General features: G+C 50.1%; 1 protein-coding gene across 2 annotated transcripts in view; it reads left to right on the forward strand.

The window, feature by feature from the left end:
• The window catches only part of Col26a1 (collagen type XXVI alpha 1 chain), a 144352-nt gene that overhangs the window by 27059 nt on the left and 95188 nt on the right, over positions 1-22105 (forward strand). For both annotated transcript variants that reach the window (XM_036172114.1, XM_036172115.1), the window contains exon 2: positions 15093-15215. In XM_036172114.1, coding sequence (XP_036028007.1) covers positions 15093-15215 — 123 coding nt within the window. The remainder of the gene's footprint in view (positions 1-15092; positions 15216-22105) is intronic.

The raw sequence follows: 22105 nt of genomic DNA on the forward strand, positions 1-22105 counted from the left end.
CCCCTGCCTAGAGTCCCCCAGTGAGGGGCTGGGAGTGTGGCTCAGTGGTAGAGCCCCTGCCTAGAATCCCCCAGTGAGGGGCTGGGGTGTGGCTCAGTGGTAGAGCCCCTGCCTAGAATCGCCCAGTGCGGGGGAGGGGTGGTCCGGCTGATGAAGGGCTGAGGGCATGGCTCTATGAATTCTAGTTTCAGCGAGAGACCCTGTCTTGAAAAATAAACTGGAGGGTGAAAGAGGCAGACATTTTGACATCAACCATTGGTCTCCAATGCACTCACACAGGAGAACGCGCGCGCGCACACACACATATTGCTGCCCCTCCAATTTTTAAAAACGCATGAGTTATTCATCTTCTGTGTCCTGAAAAGCAACTCAGTTTACCTCCCTCGTGGATATTACTCTCCGAGGTGGCACTTAGCATGCTCAGAGGGATTCCATAAGGAGGAGCCTGGACTTTGTTGATCCAGGAACCCTTGTTAGCTGGGTCTTTGTTGACAAACCATGGAGGAGAGGAGGTGTCCCTCACAGAGGCAGGGTGGTAAAGGAATGGGGGGCATTTCTGGAAGCGTCTGTGTGGGATGAAAGTCTGAATGTGAGTCCAGCTCAGCCTGAGTGGGGTTGGGGGGTGGGGTATGGGAGGTGGGAGGGAGTGGCGGGGATGGTTGGAACCCTGTATTTCAGGACGGGGACTGCCAGAGGACCACCAGGGTTCAGTCATGGTGACCTGAGGACAGGGGTTGTCCTTGTAGACCTCAGTCTACTGTTGCACACATTTCTAAAGGTCTTATAATAATAATAAATAATAATAATAATAATAATAATAATAATAAACAGTGCCAGATATTGGGGTAAATGCTGAAAGAGCAGAGGAAACAAAGGAGCCAGCCACTGCCATGTCTCACCTCTGTGACTCCTCAGCCTGAAAAAGCTTCAGCCGAAAAAGGGCTTTAGTTCCTGTTTCCTCACACCTTTCATACCTTTCTCCGACATATCACTTCGTTCTTAGTACCGGGATTAAAGGCAGGTGTGCCTCCCAAGCAAAGGCATGGGATCTCAAGTGCTGGGGTTAAAGGTGTGTGCCACCACTGCCTGACTCTGTTTCTCTCCTAGACTGAGTCAATCTCATGTAGTCTAGGGTGACTTTGAACTCACAGAGATCCAGACAGATCTCTGCCTCCCGAGTGCTAGGATTAAAGGTGTGTGCCACCACTGCCTGGCCTCTATGTTTAATCTAGTAGCTTGTTCTGTCCTCTGATCTTCAGGCAAATTTTATTAGGGTACACAATACATCACCACAGTCTGCCTCTCTTTTCACTGGTGTCCTTATCACCATGTATCCTAATCCGACCTTGGGTTGGGGAGCTAGGGACCAGAACTCTGGGATCTACCCACCAGAAGTGACGGCTGGAAGGAAGGGACACAGGAACACACACCAGCACGTGTGCCTTTCTAGTGACACACTTGGCGGGAAGTTATCACAAAGTCCCTGTGGACCTAAATATGACCCCATCATGCCAGCCGTTTGCAGGGTAAGCCCGAGGCTATCCCTGGAAGATGAACCCCGGGGGGGGGGGGGTTAGTGGAAATCTGTCCCCAGAAAAATAATGTACTCGGGGACCTGCGGAGCTTGTGGGAGACAGACCACAGCACTCCATCCTTTTATCCACCATTAGTGTGATGGACTCTGAAGCTCTTCCCAGCTTCAAGGCCGTTCTTCCTGTCCTGTGGACTGTGGGAAGACAAGAAGGAGCCAGGAGAGGGAATAATCCCTATAAGGTCACACTGTGATTCCACAGCATGATCCTAACACAAGGCTTTGGAATCAGCTCCCTTGTCTACAGCTGTCGGATCTTAAGGTGTCCAGCCATGTCTGAACTCACAAGTTGGGAACTTCAGGAATCACCAGCCATGACCACCTCAGAGAGGCAGGGAGGAGAAGCCAGGCTTGGAGAGACACAGAAGGCTAGCCTCAGAAACAGCAGGACTGATTCTAGAATTGACATTCATTCTTTCGTTTACATGAGTCCCCACACTTGGTAGCAGGTGCTTTAACCAGTGAGCCATTTCCCCAACCACATCCTTTTATTTATTTATTTATTTTTCTTTTTTCCCCAGGCAGTATTTCTCCTTGAACTGGAGATGATTAGTTTGCTTGGACTGGCTAGTTAGCCCCAGGAATGCCTTGCCTCTGCCTCCCCAGTCCTGGGATCGGAGGCATGCACCACCATGCCTGACTTCTGTGCATGTGTTCTGGAGATAGAACTCAGGTCCTCCGGACTCTTTACCAACTGAACCATCTCCCCAGCCCCCAGAGCAGTTCCTTTGGGTTCAGGATCAGAAGGTGCACTGCTCATGGTGGGATATCCTGGTTACCATTCCCTGCAACCTTCCCAGCAGCCTCAGCGGCCCCCGGGGTATCAGATGCCAAATTCTGTGGTCACTTGCATTCCACAGATTCTTATCAATTTTTTTTATTCACTCTAGTGAACACAGGAACCAGTCTCCCTGCTGATTGCAAGGAGATGGATCGCAAGAAAATGAAACCCAGCGGTCTTGGCTTTCGCTGACTCCGCCTGTAGCTTGCTGGGCCACTATGGGCAGCCATTTCCTTCTCGAGGTCTTAACCTTCTCACCTGGTGGGGGTGGGGGCCAGGCCTGGTAGTGCACACCTGTAATCTCAGCATTTAGGGGGTGGAAAAAAAGAACCATGAGTTTAAGACTAGCCAAGGGCTACGTAGTGAGACTTTGTCCCAAAACAAGAAAAAGGAAGGAAGGACAGAGGGAGGAACAGGGGGGGGGGGGGTGTGAGGCAAGAGAACCTTTTTCTTGTTTTGTGTGTTAGCGTGTGTGCGTGCACGTGTGTGTGTGCGTGTGTGTGTGCACGCGCGTGTGCGTGCGTGCGTCCTGCTATATTCACTTTCCACCTTATTCCCTTGAGACAGGCTCTTGGCCAGTGAGCCCCCATGGTCCTCCTGTGTCTGCCCCTTTCAGTCCTGGGATTACAGGCTGTCTTAGTCAGGGTTTCTATTATTGTGACGAAACACCATGACCAAAAAGCAAGTTGGGAAAGTTTAGCAGAAGCTGATGCTTATAGAACCCAGGACCACCACCAGCCTAGGGCTGGCCCACCCACAATGGGCTCTCCCCCCCCCCCCCCCCCTCATTGATCACTGAATGAGAAAATGCCTGACAGCTGGATCTCACGGAGGCATTTCCTCAACTGGGGCTCCTTCCTCTGATGACTCCAGCTTGTGTCAAGCTGACACAAAACCAGCCAGTACCCAGGTGGCCTCAGCCACGCCGTTTTTTACCTGGGTGCTGAGGATTTGAACTCGGGTCATCGCGCTTATGTAGGATGGGTTTTTACCCAGTGAGACAGTTCCACCCCCACGACCCCACCCCTGCACCCACCAAGGATCTTTTGAAGGCCTCTTGCAGCACAAAGCCTTCTTCACCTGTCTCCACCCAAGTCCACAACACAAAGCTTCCGGGAAACAAAACAACGGGACACATTTCATCTTTTCATCAGAGAGTGAGAGAGGTGTTCTGTTGGTTTAAAAACAAAACAAAACAAAACAAAACAAAAAGATAACGGCTCTGGTCACCGCGCAAGGAAAGGTCAGAAGCACAACAAGACCCAGAATCAGAGCTTTATTAGGAGGAAGTAGAGGACAGAAGAGAGCATGGCCATGCCTGGGGCAGGAGACGGAGAGTGAGGGAGGAGGAAAGAGCAGAAGAGAAGGCAGAAGTCTGTGTCTGGCTTTTTAAGGAATACCCTGCACGTGCGCAGGTGGGCTGACGGAGCCTCGCCATGCATGCGCAGATGGTCACACAATCTGCGCTGCGCCCATTTGTGCAACCACGCAGCGTATTGATGACCTAAGACCTAAGATCCCTTGCTTAGTTACTGAACTGCGCATGTGCGGCCATAGAGCGGGAGGGGCAGAATCCTCACACGCTCTGCGCTGCCCCAGATCTATGGACATCTAGTTCTTCGAAACATGGTTATGGCTGAGAATGGCACACTCAGTTCCAAAGTACCAGGCGCTCAGAGAACATTCTAGAGTCCTGGTACCTCCCAGTTCAGCAGCTGGGCACCTGGCTGCTGACTCCGTAAATGTTCACTCACTGGTCTGGCAGGGTCTGCTAAGGATGCGTTATAATTTACGACTACTTGCTTATTCATGTTGATCCAGGGTACAAAAAATGCCCCCCCCCACCGTGTGTGTGTGTGTGTGTGTGTGTGTGTGTGTGTGTGTGTGTGTGCACCTGTGCCACAGTGCTCATGTGAAAGTCAGAGAACAAACTGTAGGAGACAGTTCTCTCCTTCTACCAAGTATGTTGCCGGGATTGAACTCTGGCGGTCAGGCTTTACACACTGGTCCATCTTGCTGGATGTTTTTTGTTTTGTGACAGGAGTCTCACTGTGTAGTTCAGGCTGGCCTCGAACTCACGATCCTCTGGTAATCCCAAAGTAGTGAGAAAGACCACCAACCCAAATCATCATGGTCAAATTAATTAAAGCAAGCTTTTTGTTTGTATACCTGGGCTGCCTCCCCCTTAAGGCGGGGTTCAAAAGGTCAGCATTGGACACAGGGAAGATAAGGTTTTTATAGCTCAGGGGTGGGGGATTTTCAAATGGGCAATTTGGCAGGCAAATAGGTGGGGTTACAGGAACAGAACATAAGTATAACAAATTGGTCATAAAAATCTCCTAAAACAAAGGCATGGTTACAAGGTGGTTAAACCAGGTAGTCATGACAACAGGTGGTCATAACAACCTTTTGATACAGAGGCAGGGCTGCCATTTCCTGGATCAGGCAGTACAGAACCATTTGTAGGTATGGTTACAGGTTGGGCACGGCCCAATCCTTGAGAAACAGAGGTTTAATCATAAACAGGAACGAACTGAGTTTGTCTTTACCATAAAATGGCTTTCAAGCCCAAGATGGAGGTAGGCTGGTTCATCACCTCTTGCCTCATCCAGCCTCCCAAATGCTGGGATTGTGTATGTCAATCACCATGCCCAGCTCTCAGGTCCCTCAACATTTTTTCATTAGCATATGTTAACTACACGTGGTAAGAGGTATGTGCCTGCCATGTGGTGCATGTGTGGAGGAGGTAAGAGGACTACCTTACTTGTTGGTCTTCCATCTTGGGGTTGGGGATTTAGCTCAGTGGTAGAGCACTTGCCTAGCAAGCACAAGGCACTGGGTTTGGTCCTCAGCTCCAGGGACGGGGGAAGGGGGAAAGGAAGAGACAGATCTCTTTTCTTTACACTGCATAGTCCAGGCTCATCTGTGGCTTTGAGGGAACTCTCCTGTTTCTACTTCCCATCTTCCTGTAGGAGATCCAGGATTATGGAGTCTCATACTGTGTATGAGACTCAGTGGGGGAGTGCACTTGGTGGCTGGGTAAACTGAGTCACAGCTTGATGTACCTGGTAAGTAAAAACCCTTTAGTTCTGAGTTAATTGACCTAGAGCAGAGATAGCATTTGGAAGAAAGGTTAAGCTTAATTAGCACATCCGCCAGGCCTCCTCAAACGGATAGTCTGGATGCTTAAGTCTGTTCTTAGAAAGTCTGGGAAGAATCTCAGATAAGATACTTTTGTCGCCCCAGGTGGTGGGTGTCGCACGCCTTTAATCCCAGCACTCGGGAGGCAGAGCCAGGCAGACCAGGCTGGTCGACGATCTAGGACAGGCACCAAAACTACACAGAGAAACCCTGTCTCAAAAAAACCAATTTAAAAAGAAAAAAGAAAAAAGAAAAGAGAGAAAGAAAAAGATATTTTGTCTGGAGAATGTCCTGGCCCGATTTTGCTAATGATGATAATTACAGAAAGACCTGAAATTAGGGGTCTTGACTGTGCCTGTTGTAGCACAGTTGGGAGAGGGTTGTCCAAATATTCCAATAGTAATGGGGAAATTTTCCCCAGTGGGTGATCAAATACACTCTTCTAGAAATGGAGACTCCACGCTACAATAGCATGCAAGAAATTCATTGCAGGAAAACGGCTAATATTCAAGAGCCAATATCACCAAGACTCCTTGAGTCTTGGCTTTATCCTCTCGAAATGCCCTTGGCTTCTTCCAGGTGTTCGCTTTCGCCATAGCCAGCTGAATTCCTGCTTCATACTTCTGCGGCTCCCAGCGATCTCACATGGAACTTATTGTTGGCGTGGACCCCAATGCCCTATGTGGGGTTCAGTCTCTGGGTTTGGGAGCTGTAGCCTGTTTACATTTACTGCTCCCATTGTATCTTGTTAGATTTGGTTCTCTGCTCCAGGCTGTGAATCTGAATCTTTCTTTTGGTGTGTTTGTTTTGTGGTGTGTGTGTGTGTGTGTGTGTGTGTGTGTGTGTGTGTGTGTGTGTGTACATGCAGGAGCTCATGCATGCACACACATTGGAAGGCACATGTATGCATGTGTGTGCATGTCAGTGTGAAGGCTGAATAACAATCTCAGCTGTCATTCTTCAATTGTGGTCCACCTTAGTTTCAGACACAGGGTCTCTCATTGGCCTAGAACAAAGCAGGTAAGCTAGGCTGGCTGGTCAGGGAGCCCCAGGGATCTCTCTGTCTCCCCATCTCCAGGATTACAAGCTTGCACCAACATGCCCATATTTATTTGTTAAGATTTATTTGGTTAGGGTCTGGTGTCTTTTCTCTCAAGGAACAAGAGCAGGATGAAGTGGGATCCACTCCATCCCCTTTGCTGGGGGTGTGTTGATTGTCTTAGGTCCTTCACGAAAACTCAGTGCAGGAGCACTGGGGAGGTGATTCAGTCTGTAGAGTGCTTTTTGTGCAAGAGTAAGGGCCTGAGTTTGCATGCCCAGCACAAAAGCAGGATGTCAGCACACATCTGTAACTCCAGGGCTGGGATCTACAGCAGGATGTCATAGCACACATCTGTAACTCCAGGGCTGGGATCTAATACAGGATGTCATAGCACATCTGTAACTCCAGGACTGGGATCTAACACAGGATGTCATAGCACACAGCTGTAACTCCAGGGCTGGGATCTACAGCAGGGTGTCATAGCACACATCTGTAACTCCAGGGCTGGGATCGGTGGGAAGTAGGCCAGTCAGTCTTGCTGAATTGGTGAGTTCAGGTTCAGTGAGAGAGTCTACCTCAGAAAATACAGTGGAAATTGATAGAGGAAAACTCCTGATATTGACCTGTGACCTCTACATGCACACATGTACACACACACACACACACACACACACACACACACACACACACACATGCATAGGTAAACTCAGGGCCATAGGGAATATATTTTGCTCAGATAATGTCAAACAGTGTGATAGTCTGTTTCTACCAATCAAGAGTCTATTTTTTTCCTCAGCCAGAGGAGTCCCTTGCCATGTCCAAGTTCTAAAGGTTTATTTTATGTGTGTGGATGTGTCTATGTGGGGTATGTGCACATGAGTGCTGTGCCCGAGGAGGCCAGAAGAGGGCGTCAGATTTCCTAGGGCTAGAGTTTCCCTAGGGTAGTTGTGAGCTGCCCGATGTGGGTGCTGGGAACAGTAGTTGGGTCCTCTGCAAGAGTAGGAAGGGCTTTAAACCTCTGTGTGTGTGTGTGTGTGTGTGTGTGTGTGTGTGTGTGTGTGTGTGGTATCCCCAAGTTCTGTGTGTCTGGATCCATCCTCAAAGGAGTGTCAGGAAGGAGACACACCTCTCTTGCCAAACCTCTCTGGCTGGAATTGCTCTGTAGTACAGAAACACTTGTGGGGAGGCAGTGGAACACAGCCCCAAAGAATAGAAGACATGGCTGATGACATGGGACATGGAGATTCTAGGAAGCTCACAAACCTAGGAGGGGCCTCAGAACCATGAGATTCTGAGATGAAACGTCTTGTATTTCAGTTTAGTGTGGGTGTGGTGTGGTGTGTGTGTGTAGTGTGTGTGTGTGGTGTGGTGTGTGTGTAGCGTGTGTGTGTGTGGTGTGTGTGTAGCGTGTGTGTGTGTGGTGTGTGTGTGCACACGTGCGTGCATGTGAGTGTGGCGGTCAGAGGTCAATATCAAGTGCTTTCCTTAATTGCTCTCCACATTATTTTGATGTCTCTCACTGTACCTAGAACTCTCTAATTCAGCTAGACGGACTGCGAGCCCTGGGGACCCTCTTGGCTCTGCTCCTCTGGTGCTGGGGTTCCAGGTGTGCCCCATTCCTGGCGGGTTTTCACAGGGGAGCTGTGGTTCCTAACTCAGGCTCTCATGCTTTCACGCCAATCACTTTACTGCCTGAACCCTCTTCCCAGCACTGATGGACTGGGTTTCCACGTGTATCTGGACAGGCCCAGAGCCCCTGTTCTGTGTCTGTGTTTTGCTGTCTTCATTGTTTGGGGCCAGGTTTTGGTTGCTGGAAGCCATTGACAGCCCATGAAAATATCAGATGTCTGCAAAGGATGAGTCAAACTATTGGAAAATGTTTTCCAATTTGCAGCTCATTTCCCTGTGGAAACAACCTGGTGTGATCCAGAGGTGGCTGGGCTCTTTGTCTGTTCTGGTCTCCACAGGATGTGTTTCAAGGTTGGGCATTGTCCTCGGGTTGGCAGTAGGTCATTTAGAAAAGAATCACAGCTCTGTGTCCTTTTGGCACCACACACAGAGTGGTGGTATAGAACCCATGTTATATTATCATGAAAGGAAAGGGGTTGACAAGATGGCTCAGCTGGTAAAGGAGCTTGTCACGCAAGCCCGGAGACCTGAGTTTAAACCCCGGGACCCACATCAAGTTGCTGCTTGACCTCTACAGGTTTGCTGGAAAGTTGGCCCACACTGTGGAGGTCACACAACCTCAGGACTTGCTTTCCCTTCTATGGTAAGTCACCTCTGTTTTACCGTGGCGCAACACCCAACAGGAACAGCTGAAGGAGAGAATGGTTCATCTTGCCTGGTGGTTTCAGGGGATTCAATCTGTCCCTGTGGGTCCGCATGGCAGAGAAGTTCCTTTTACATCATGGCTGGCCAGGAAGGAGAGACTGACAGGAAGTGACCAGTGATAATAACACCCACGCCCCATCCTCCATGACCTACTTCCTTTAGCTAGGTCCTTCATTCTGAAGTTGCCACAAGCTTTCAAAACAGCATTACTACCAAGATTTCAAAATTTTAGCATGTGAAAAGGATACCTGTTATTTGATCAATTTAAATGTTTGTATTTATTTTAATTTTTGAATTGTGTGTCTTTGTGTGTGTGTGTGTCTTTGTGTGTGTGTGTGTGTGTGTCTTTGTGTGTGTGTGTGTGTGTGTGTGTGTGTGTGTGTGTGTGTGTGCCCGCGCACGCGCGTATGAGTGGTGGTACCCTTGGAGGCCAGAAAGGGGCGCCAGAGTCTCTGGAGTTGGAGTGTCAGCTCCCCTTGCCCCCTCCTATAGCATTTAGAGTTTTCAACTGAATTCTTCTGGAATTTCACTATAGTGTCACTTAGTAGAGCCTTTCAGATTAGGAAGTCATATGTTTCTTCTGGTGAATTTTCTTTCTCTTTTTCTTTTCTTTTCTTTTTCTTTTTTTCTTTTTTTGAGTAGGGGTTCAAGACAGGGTTTCTACAGGCTGTCCTGGAACTGCTCTGTAGACCAGGCTGGCCTTGAACTCAGAGACCAGCCTGCCTCTGCCTCCCGAGTGTTCAGATCAAATAGGCGTGCGCCGCTGCCACCCGGCTTCTGGTGAATTTTCTTTACTGTGTTCTCTGTCTGCCTCTCACGCTTTCATTTTCTTCATCCCTTCTCTTTCCCTCTCCCTCCCCGTATCTTCCCGCTGGGTCTTATGTAGCCCAGGCTGGACTCAAATTCAATAGGTAGCTGAGGATGACTTTGATTCCTGATCCTCCTGCCTCTACTTCCCCAAGTGCTAAAATTATAGGTACGTGCCATCAAACCTGGTTTCTTTGTGATTCTTCTTTTTTTTATGATAGGATTTCTTTGGATAGCCCTGGCTGTCCTGGAACTTGCTCTGTAGACCAGGTTGGACTCAGAGATCAGCCTGCCTCTGTCACCTGAGTGCTGGGATTAAAGGTGAATACCACCATACTTGGCATGATTTTTCAATTGTATGCTTCTCTTTGTTCTCTCCAGTCTCCCCTTCTAGAATACTAATTTTAAATACAGTACTTGCTGCCTTCTGGCTCTGTTGCCTCTTCGCTTCCATGCTTTTGCAAGGCCTCATGGGAAAGTCCACAGTTAGGCTCCCAGCTTCCTGGAGTGTCCACAGCTGCCTCTGTTCTGTTTGGAAGCTCATCCTGAAGTCTTACATGTCATTTCTTTTGTTTTCTGTTTTTGTTATTATTTTATTAAAGGATTTATGTTCGCTAATGTGTATCTCCATGTGTATGTGTGTTGCATGTTTGTGGTGGCCGCAGAGAGATGCCATCGAGTTCCCCGGAGCTGGAGTTGCCTGATGTGGGTGCCGAGAACCAAGCTAGGACCCTCTGGGAAGGCAGCAAGTGCTCTTAGCCGCTGAGACATCTTTCCTGCCACCACTACATGTTTTAGAGAAAAGAGCTCACTGAGAAGCAAGCCCTGGCTTGCCTGGAAGCTCTGTTCCTGCCTGTCTCCCCAGTGCCTAGAACTTGGGTGTGTGGCACCATGCCTGGCCCACTTCGTTTCTAAGAGATCAAAAGTTTTCATCCCATAATTTTAATTTTTTCTTTCTTTCTTTTTTATTTCTTCTCCTTCTTCTTCTTCTTCTTCTCCTTCTTCTTCTTCTTCTTCTTCTTCTTCTTCTTCTTCTTCTTCTTCTTCTTCTTCTTCTTCTTCTTCTTCTTCTTCCTCTCCTCCTCTTCCTTCTTTTTGGTTTTTCGAGACAGGGTTTCTCTCTGTAGTTTTGGAGCCTGTCCTGGATCTCACTCTGTAGACCAGGCTGGCGAGATCTGCCTGCCTCTGCCTCCTGAGTGCTGGAATTAAAGGTGTGCACCAACATCACCTGAAGATACCTTGACTTTTGGTACACTGGTGGTATGGGTGAAGAATGGGGAGTGTGTAAACAACTTCAGCTCTCTGGCTTCAAGGGTATACTGAAGGTCACCAGTTTATGAGTCTATGGTGCTTTATAGATCAAATGGCCTCGAACTCACTGTGTAGTCCAAAATAGCTTCAAACTTGCAATCCTCCTGCCTCGGCTTCCTGAATACTAAGACCATAGATGTGTACCACCCCTTGCAATGCCTGATTCTTGATACCAGCAGGGATAGAGACATGGTTCTTACCTCTGCCCTCTACCACTTCTACTGTGGTCCCTGCCTCACCCTCTGATGCTATGGTCCTTGCCTCATCCTCTGCTGCTGTGGTCCCTGCCTCACCCTCTGATGCTGTGGTTCTTGCCTCACCCTCTGATGCTGTGGCCCCTGCCTCACCCTCTGATGCTGTGGTCCCTGCCTCACCCTCTGATGCTGTGGTCCCTGCCTCACCCTCTAATGCTGTGGTCCCCTGCCTCACACTCTGACAGTCACCTGGGGTGGTTCCCTTCCATATTGGCCACATGTGTTGCTCCTAAACTGCCCCCATCATTACTGCTGGTCCTGCTGGCTGCATATTTCCGGCTGTGCTCTCCTCCACCAAATTGCTCCCATCTGCTTTCTGTCTCTCCTGGAAGCCTCAAAATGTCTAGCCCACTGCTTCTCATTTTCTAATGTGGCTTGGGATGTATTTTTAGCTTTGAAATTTCTAGGATATGGTGGTAGGTGGCAGGGCTGGAAGCCCATTCCTGCTGGACATCTTAGCCCAACCATAATATTTGTTCGGTCCCTCTTCCTCACCTCTGTCATCCCTGCTCAGGTCTCCTTTTCTCTTATCCTGGAGCCAGTCATTGTCCTGCTGAGTTACATTCTTGTCCCCTCACTGGGGGATTCTAGGCAGGTGCTCTACCACTGAGCCACACCCCAGCCCCTCACTGGGGGATTCTTTTTTTTTTTTTTTAAAGATTTATTTATTTTTTTATGTATACAGTGTTCTGTCTGCACATATTCCTACAGGCCAGAAGAGGGCACCAGATCTCATTACAGATGCTTGTGAGCCACCATATGGTTGCTGGGAATTGAACTCACAACCTTTGGAAGAGTAGCAGTGCTCTTAACCGCTGAGCCATCTCTCCAGCCCTACTGGGGGATTCTAATAGGAACCTAACAGCAGTAGACTGCTGAGCCACACCCCAGCCCCTCACTGGGGGATTCTAGGCAGGTGCTCTACCACTGAGCCACACCGCAGCCCCTCACTGGGGGATTCTAGGTAGGCGCTCTACCACTGAGCCACACCCCAGCCCCCCACTGGGGGATTCTAGGCAGGGGCTCTACCACTGAGCTACACTCCAGCCCCTTACTGGGGGATTCTAATAGGAACCTAACAGCAGTAGACTGAGCCATACCCTAGTCCCTCAGTGGGGATTCTAGCCAGGTGCCCTGCTACTGAGTGGCCCCAGCCTCCAGAGGAGCTGATACAGCAGGCCTGGACCTTCCTGGACACTTCTAATTGTACAGGGATTTCCAACATGCTGGTGTCTCTTTCAGCCTGCTCCTTCTGTACCAATGCTGTCTCTCGATGGCTGACATAACTGTAGTTAATGCATCTTTCAACCCTTTGCTGGTAGCCTTCCTAGAGTCGACCCTGCTCTGTTCCTGTAGCTCCTTGGGCTCATCAAGTGTTTGGATCTCTTCTCCTGTGTTTGGGTGCTGAAGTTTTCCTGGTTCTGGCTGGCTCCAGCGTCCCTGTGGCCGCTTGGACCCATGTAAACACGCAGAGGCTTATGTTAATTAAAACTGCTCAGCCATTAGCTCAGGCTTATTACTGATTAGCTCTTACACTTAAATTAACCCATAATTCTTACTTATGTTTAGCCACGTGACTTGGTACCTTTTCTCAGTTCTGTCTTCACATCTTGCTTCCTCTGTGTCTGGCTGGCGACTCCTGACTCAGCCTTCCTGTTCCCAGAATTTTCCTCTCTGCTTATCCTGCCTGTACTATACTTCCTGCCTGGCTACTGGCCAATCAGCATTTTATTTATCAACCAATCAGAGCAACACACATTCACAGCATACAGGACATCCCATCAGTAATCACGTCCTTCTCCATTATTCCCAACTTTTGCTGCAAGGTGGGGTTGAGTCTCCTTTGTGGAATCCACAGGTCAGTGACTTAGAGCCTGAGATGCTCTCTCTTCCCCTCAGTCCCTGACACAGGGGCTCTGATAGTTCATATTGTCAACTCAACAGGGTCTAGAATCACCATGGAAACAAAACTCCAGACACGTCCATGAGGGAGTTTCTAGCCTGGGTTCCTTCAGGTGAGAAATGTGGACAGGACCTTGAGGTAGCTGTCTTCACAGTCAGGAAGCAGCTTGCTTTCTCTGTCCCTAACCCCGGGGCACTGGGTAGTGCCGCCCATATTCCGACCAAGTCGCCCTTCCCACCTCAATAACAGCGCTCTGAGAAGGCCTCACAGACACTTCTAGGGGTGTGTCTCCTAGGGGACTCTAAAGATGAACCACCACAGGCCAGAGACACAGTTCAGTGTTAACTGAGACTTCATTTGGGCTACTGCATACGCCTTTCATTTCAGTACCTGCAGAGGCAGAGCCAGGTGGATCTCTGTGAGTTCGAGGCCAGCCTGGTCTACAGAGCAAGTTCCAGGATAGCCAGAGCTACACAGTGCAACTGGGTCTTGGGGATGGAGGTGGGAAGAAACTAAGGATGTGAAGAAAAGAGAATGAAGTAGCATTAGGTAGAAAAGACCAGTGATTAGATATTGATTTATTTACCAATTCACTTATAGCTCCAAACGTGGCTTCCCTTGCTACCTTGGAACAGAATGACCCGGAGAATTAGCTGAAACAATGGTCGTTGCCCTCCACAACCTGCTGACTGCCACATACGCGTCTGTAAAATCTTACTTTCCTGCCCCACCTGTGGTTTTAGAGTACAATACGGGATACAAACTAGACTAGGGATCCAAGCCTTTCAAGAGCTATCCTGGTTTCAGTCCACGGGTGTTGGGGACCCCAGAAGCCTCACAGCTGGCGGGAAGATGGAGGATAAAACTCAGAGTCAGTACCATCTTTTTAGGCGCTGGGTCAAAAACATGCAAGAGTCTTCCCTCCAGGTATATTGTTACGCATTTCAACATAGTATCACAACAAAGCTTTAGGCGCAGCTGGGTAGAAACTCTGTAGCAAAGTAGCAAAGCACTGTGACCTTTGCAATAAGGATGAGTTCTATTGGCTGATACATGAGCTCAGCTATAGGGCCCAGGGAGGAAGGATTTGTATTAAGGGTAAGGATGGATGCTATTGGTGGAGGATGCAAAGTGCATGGACCACTTTCGTAAGGATGGGTTCTACTCACTGTGAGACAAAGCTCAGGATTAGAGCGTAAACGATGCTCAGGATATGGGGGGCAGGGTGTGGATTCAAGTGGAGGCTAGCTCCTAACAGAATAGTAAAGGATCACCAGGTTGTTAGGCCACTTTCCACTCCGGCATTCCAGGTGACCAGGCATTATTCCTTTTTTGTTTGTTTTTTGCTTTGAAGACAATAGGCCCACATGACTGACAGCCCTGCTTTCTCCAATGCTTACTCTAAACTGTGCTTCCTACACCCTTGTGACATCTCTCTTCCATTCTCATTGGCACTGGAGTGCCTTTTTCTAGAAGGAGTCCCACAACAGGCAGATCTGGTCCAGGCCCGATGATGATGGTTAATATTGATTGTCAAGTTGGCAGAATCCAGAATCACTCAGGAGCCATAGCTCCGAGTATGTTTCCAGATTGGGTTAATTGAACTGGGTAGCACCATTCCCTAGGCTGGAGTCCTGGGCTGAATAAAAAGGAGAGCGCGAACTGAGCACCAGCATCCGTCTCTCTTTGCTTCCTGACTGTGGTTGCCAGGTGACCAGACGCTGGCATCCTTGTTGCCATGCTTTACTGGCCGTGATGGATGGATGCACCCTCGGACTCTGTGCTCAAATCAACACTTCATTCCTTAACTCGCTTTTGTTGGGTGTTTCATTTTGACAGTACGCCTTTCCCCACAGCACAATCTTCTAAATTGCCGCTGGGCCTTCTGGGAATGGCCAAGGCTAATGCGACTGTTGCTGTCCCCACAGGCACTGGTGCCATCACACAGTGACAAGGACAGTCTCCTGCCAGGTGCAGAACGGCTCCGAGACAGTGGTCCAGCGAGTCTACCAGAGCTGCCGGTGGCCTGGGCCCTGTGCCAACCTCGTCAGGTAAAGGCACCCAGGGTGCCCTGCTCTGCCTTGCCTTTCTGTTCCCTGGCATGGTGTGACCCAAGTACAGTTCTGGGGTTGGCTGGCTTGATGCTTGCAGGGGAGAGTTGAGCGCAGATTCTGTGGACAGGGAGTGAGGTGCACATGCCACCATGAGAGGGACATGCTCTCACCTGACACGATGTCATTGTCCAGGATTATTGCAGATGCTTGGCGTGAGGGGTCAGAGGAGACGGTGGGGGGTGATGCTAACCAAGAAAGTAAATAACCTAAATCGTGGAGCTTGGAAATGCAGCTTTTAGAGCTGCGCCTTAGCAGCGCTAATACAACACCGCTCCTGAGGTTTCCACAGCCAGTCCTCTGGCAGCCACGCCCTCTCACAGCCACGCCCCACCAAGCCACGCCCCACCACAAACCACACCCCTCATAGCCACCCCACCACAGCCACACCCTCCCACAACCACACCCCCGCATAGCCACACCCACACAGCCACACCCTCTCACAGCCGCGCCCCACCAAGCCACGCCCCATCACAAACCACACCCCACAGCCACACCCCTCACAGCCACGCCCCACCTCAAACCACACCCGCAGCCACACCCTCTCAGGCCACGCCCACCACAGCCACACTCTCCCACAACCACACCCCCTCATAACCACACCCCACCACAGCCACACCTCCCACAACCACACCCCTCATAGCCACGCCTCACCTCAAACCACACCCTCCCGCAGCCACATCCCCTCATAGTCACCCCCACCACAGCCACACCCTCCCACAACCACACCCTCTCACGGCCACGCCCACCACAGCCACACCCCCTCATAGCCACGCCACGCCACAAACCACACCCTCCCACAACCACACCCTCATAACCACGCCCCACCTCAAACCACACCCCCACAGCCACACCCCTCATAGCCACACCCCACCACAGCCACGCCTCCCACAACCACACCCCTCATAGCCACGCCCACCACAGACACTCCCACGACCACACCCCTCATAGCCACGCCCCACCACAAACCACACCCCCAAGTCACACCCCAACAATTACACCCTCTCACAGCCACGCCCTCCAACAACCATGCCCCTTAGTGACACACCCACACTAGGCCCCTCCCCCTCAAGCACACCCACTCCCAGCCATCCTCTTCCGTCTCTCACAGCTCTGCCTCTCACAACCCAGCCTCAGAGACTTCTCTTGATGTCTCATTGGCTAGGACACCTGCGAGCCTCAGTTTCCCTACTTTAAAACGGAGGGAACAGAATACTGCCTCCAGATATTGCTGGAGGAGGAGATGAGGTTCCATGATGGGAGTCCCACAGGAACCTGACTTCTAATCAACTCCGAGGCGGAGGCTTTTGATGTGTGGTGAAGAGCTTAGAAGCCAACTGCAGGCGCTCAGCCCCAGGCAGCTCCTGGTGCAGTTCAGGCTTGTGCATGCTCTGTGCCTGCATTCCTCTTTCTGAGGTTAGGGGAGCAAATGCTAGCAGGACCCCCACCCCACCCCACGCTGACTCCGGCCTATTCTTTCACTTAGAACCCCAGGTGCTCAGCGTGTCTGGCCACTTTTCAACCACAGCATTTACATAGCAGCGTTCAGGTTTCTGTATTTCTTGTCTGTTTCTCCTCCCAGTTTTTCTGAAGCTGTGTGGGGCCCAATTTTGGTTCTCCCCATCCTTTGAAGCATTCCTGGATGCCTTGATTTGTGTTGGCATAGAACCGTGGCGGGGAAAACAGGATACATACCGAACGCACTTCACTAAGCTTGAGATCCGTCGCAAACTGAGTCTCTTGGTGTCTGTCTGCTTTCTCCATGGTAGTAACATGGCTTTACTCGCTAGAGCCCGGGTTGGCTCTAAACAGTAAAGGGCTGTGGATGTGGCTCAGCAGGGAGAGCATTCACCTAGCATTCATAAAGGCCTGGCTTCCGAAACCCAGCACTGCATAAGGGAAACCCAGCACTGCATAAGGTTGGCATGGTGGAGCATGCTTAGAATCCCAGTACTCAGAAGTGGAAGCAGGAGGATCAGAAGTTCAAGGTTATTCTCCACTACCATAGCAAGGCCAGCCTTGGCTACATGAGACCCTGTCTCAAAAAAAAAAAAAAAAAAAAAAAAAAAAAAGGATAGATAGATAGATATAGATATAGATAGATATTCAAGAAAGATTGTTTGGGTGTCTATAATCCCAGCATTCAAAAGGCCAAGGCAGAGAGACTGAACTTCAGGCCAACCTGGGCTATATCAATGCTATGGAACAATCTTTGTACACTGTAAATATGTATTGCTCTCACTGTTAATAAAAAGCTGATTGGCCAATTGCTGGGCAGGAAGAGATTGGACAAGATATCCTGACACAGAGAGAATGCTGGGAGGAAGAAGGGTAGCTAGACAGAGTGAGCAAGACATGCCAGAGAGGTAAATTCCATGAGCCTTGGGGCAGCACACAGATGAATAGAAATGGGTTAACTTAAGTTGTAAAAGCTAGTTAGTAATAAGCCTGAGCTATTGGCTGAGCATTTATAATTAATATTAAGATTCTGAGTGGTTATTTGAGAACAGCTGCTGGCCCAGGAAAATTCCACCTACAAATGGCGCCCAACGTGGGGCTCGAACCCACAGCCCTGAGATTAAGATTTTCATGCTGTACTCAAGATAATTAATCTGGGCTGGGGAGATGGCTCGGTTGGTAAAGTGCTTGCTGTACAACAAGAGACCTGAGTTCCGTCCCCGGGACCCATGTTAAAGAGCTGGGCACAGTGGCACATACCTGTAACCCCACCACGGGGGAGGCAGAGGAAGGTGGCTCCCTGGTGCTCTCTGGCCATCCAGAGGGACAACACCAGTGGATATAGCATTGTGAATTACTGGGGACAGCAGTGAGTACATTTCTGGAGATGTGGTAGGTATAAAGATGGCACTGAGCTGGGAGAAACTTGGAGGTGACGAAGTAAGAATCAGTGATTTTGCTGTGAACGGAGAGAGAGCTGGACCTGACTGAGGGTCTTGGTTTAGTCGGTAAAGTGCTTGCCTTGTAAGCTTAAGGACCCGAGTTCAAGCTCTGGAACCCAGGTTAAAAACAGCGTATGGTGGTGTCCACTTTAACCCCAGCTCGGGGAAGGGGCAGACAGGTGGATCCTGGAGGCCCCCTGGCCAGCTAACCTATAGCCAGCCTGGCTGAAATGGCAAGCCCCAGGCCAGTTGAAAACCCTGTCTTCAGAAGAAAAACCAAGGTGGATGGTTGACCTCTGGCTTCCACACGTGGACATGCATGTGACACCTGCAGAGAGAGAGAGAGAGAGAGAGAGAGAGAGAGAGAGAGAGATCAATAAAATTAAGTAAACATTTAAACCAAGGAGCTGAGCACCACCCTTCATTCATCACATCTTCCCGACTGCGGATGCCATGCACCCAGCCGCCATTCTCTCCCGAGGGGGCTGTACCCTTGAACCGTGAGCCCAGATCAACCCTTCCCCCTCCCTTACGGATCAGGTGTTTTGCCATGGCACTAAAAAGGTCCTGGAGACAGGAAGGACCATCTGGGCTTCCGTGCTCAGTGCCTCAGTTTCCCAGTTGGGGCATGGAGACGACCCCTAATCTCTTCCTTGCTCTGCAGTGGAGAACAGGCTTGGTTTGTGTCTGTTCCTTGCAGTGAGTGTCAGATGGTGTGGATGCCGCCCTTGGGTGCCTGCCTCTCCGGTCCCTCAGCCAGACATGGGCAGTGGTGGACTGCTTTCAGAAGGTCTGCCAGACTTGGAGGAAGGAGTCACCTAGGGGCTGGTGGGGTGGGCTACTTTGCTCCACCAGACCTCCTCTGCCCCGGGTGGACTCCTTAGCCCCTCTGAGGTCTTTGATGGCATTCCAGCCAACCTTTTCCAGATGTGCAGAGTGGAGGGCTTTGTAGGAACTCTCCAGGGCGTCATCCTCCGCCTCCTCATTCCTCCTCTGCCAGACGATCCCCTGCTGGCCGGCCCCCTGCTCTTGTGGGGTTGCCTGCTGCTCAGGGGGCAGACTCCTGCCAGGCTAAATGGAGTTCTGATTTAAATACTTTAAGATGTGGTCTTTCCTTCCTGTCCCTCCTCCTCTCCCCTCCCATTCTTCCTCATCTCTGTGGTTCCCCTCCTCTCTCTTCTTCTCCTCTTCCTCTTCCTCACCCTGACTGTGGGGTGGAAGCTCAGAGGCCCCCATGTCTGGGTGATGCCTCCCACCTCTGTGGACCTGAACTACAAGGGAAAAGGCTGTCTGTCTGCTGGGTCTGCTGTATTTTCCCTGTTTTTTCTTAGGGAGGGAGGGAGAGAGAGAGAGATTGAGAATGGAGAATGTGCACATGCAAAAATATGTGTGCAGGTGCACAGGTCTATCTCAGGTGGCATTAGAATTTCCACCTTGGTTTATTTTTTTTAAGATTTATTTATTATGTATAGTGTTCTGTCTGCATATATCTCTACAGGCCAGTAGAGGGCGCCAGATCTCATTACAGATGGTTGTGAAGCACCATGTGGTTGCTGGGAATTGAACTCAGGACCTTTGGAAGAGCAACCATTGCATTGCTCTTAACCTCTGAACATCTCTCCAGCCCCTTCACCTTGGTTTCTGAGACATGATCTCTCATGAAAGCCTGGAATTTACCAATTTGGCTAGGCTCTCTGTCCAGCAAGCCTCAGGGATCCACCTGTCTCCACCTTGACACTTAAATATTATTATGGTTGTTGTTGTCATCATAGTTGGTGTGTGTGTGTGTGTGTGTGTGTGTGTGTGTGTGTGTGTGTGTGTGTGAGAGAGAGAGAGAGAGAGAGAGAGAGAGAGAGAGAGAGAGAGAGATGTATGCCATGCCACACATGTGGAGGTCAGAGGACAGTTTCCAGGAGTCCGGTCTCTCTTTCCACCAGGCAGATGCTGGGGACTGAACACAGGTTGTCAAGCTTGGCAGCAGGCACCTTTACAGGCTGAGCTAACTCACCAGCCCTTCTAATCTCTTTAAATGCAACCTGCTTTGGGGTACACATTGGGCATGTCTGCAGCCTTCCAGGACAGTCACTGCTTAGCTGTGGGCCTGTAACAAGACCCCCTCAGAGTTCCCTTCTGTGGGGCATTTACCCACCAACCCCACAGCTCCCCAGAGTTTTCTTGAGTGTGAGCAGCAGGAAATATTAGACAGAAGGATTTATAGTGCAGAGATAAACAGATAGAAAATACAGGATAGCCCCCAGAAGGCCTGGAACCTTTTCCAACGGGCCCCAACTGTCTCTGCCCCAGGGTATTTATAGAGACACCAAAGGGTGGAGCAAAAGACCTCCTCCCCCCGCACAGTCAAGTGGAGACCATTTCAGACACCTGCCCTCAGGCCCGTGGCCCTAATCATCCTCTATGCGGACCTGCTGGGTAAAGCCACAAGGAACCCGAAAACGGGCTCCCACACCCTTCATGCCACATTCTTGTGATTTTGACCATTTCTTTGGAGGCCCTGTATATCCTTGAAGGGCATGTGTTGGTATCTTAGGGTTTCTATTTGCTGTGAGAACATACCACAACAAAAGTCAGCTTGGGGAAGAAAGGGCTTATTTCATCATACCCCCTGTAGTCCATCATCCACATATGTCAAGGCAGGAACTCAAGGCAGGAACCTGGAGGCAGGAACTGATGTGGAGGCCATGGTGGAGTGATGTTTCTTGGCTGACTCACCACGGGCTTGCTCAGCCTGCTGTTTTACAGCACCCGGGACCACCAGCCCAGAGTTGGCACCACCCACAGTAAGCTTGGACCTCTTACACCAATCAATCATCAGTTAAGAAGATGCACCATGGGCTTCCTTAAAGGCTAATCTAGTGGGGGCATTTTCTCAATGGAGGTCCCATCTTCCAAAGTGACTCCAGCCTGTGTCAAGTTGACATAAAACTCCACAGTACAATTAGGTTACTTTCTTCAACGCTATGACAAAATATCCCACAAAAGCAGCTTGATTTTTTGACTCAGAGTCAGAGGGTACCATCCATCATGGTGGGGAAGGTATGGCGGCAGGAGCGCGAGGCGGCTGGTCACGTGGCATCCACAGTCAGGAAGCAGAGCAAGATGGATGCTGGTGCTCAGCTCACTTTCTCCTTTGTATTCGTTCCAGGACCTCAACCTGAGTCAAGGGGATGGTGCCGCCCACATTCAGGGTGGGTCTTTCCACCTTCATTAAGCTAATTTAGAAACTCTATGATGGATGTACCCAGAAGTTTGTCTCCATGGTGACTCTGTAAAGCTGACGATCAATAGTAACTACCGCAGAGGGTCTCTGTAAGGTTGGGGCTGACTGCTCAGGGTCCAGGTCTAGTGTGGAGGTGAGAGGAGAATGGGAAGAGTCCTCTCCTATCGCTTCCTTCCTCAACCCCTTGAGACAGGTTCTCCAACTGACCCTGCGCCAGCAGCCACCAGGCCCCAGCAATTCCCCTGTCTCGACTTGTCTGAGGTTATAGGCACATGTAGCCAGGCCCAGGCTTTATACTTGGATACTTGGGATTTGAACCCAGGTCCTCAGGCTTGCAGAGGAAGCACTCTTATGGAGCCACCTCCCAAGACTCCAGCAAAAAGCTTTGATACGTTGCTCAGCAGACGTGAGCATACTCGCTGGTCCCATTGGAGGCTTGAGTCTTTTTTTTTGTTTGTTTGTGTTTTGGTTTTATAAACAGGGTTTCTCTGTGTAGTTTTGGAACCTGTCCTGGATCTCACTCTGTAGCCCAGGCTGGCCTCGAACTCACAGAGATCCGCCTGGCTCTGCCTCCCGAGTGCTGGGATTACAGGCGTGCGCCACCACCGCCTGGCTGAGTCTTTCAAACCTACACTACTTTGAGTCAGACCTCATTCCCCCCTGGGTGTTACTTTTCTTCCCTGTAAAGTGAG

Source organism: Onychomys torridus, chromosome 22, assembly GCF_903995425.1.
Source record: "Onychomys torridus chromosome 22, mOncTor1.1, whole genome shotgun sequence".
NCBI lineage: Eukaryota > Metazoa > Chordata > Mammalia > Rodentia > Cricetidae > Onychomys > Onychomys torridus.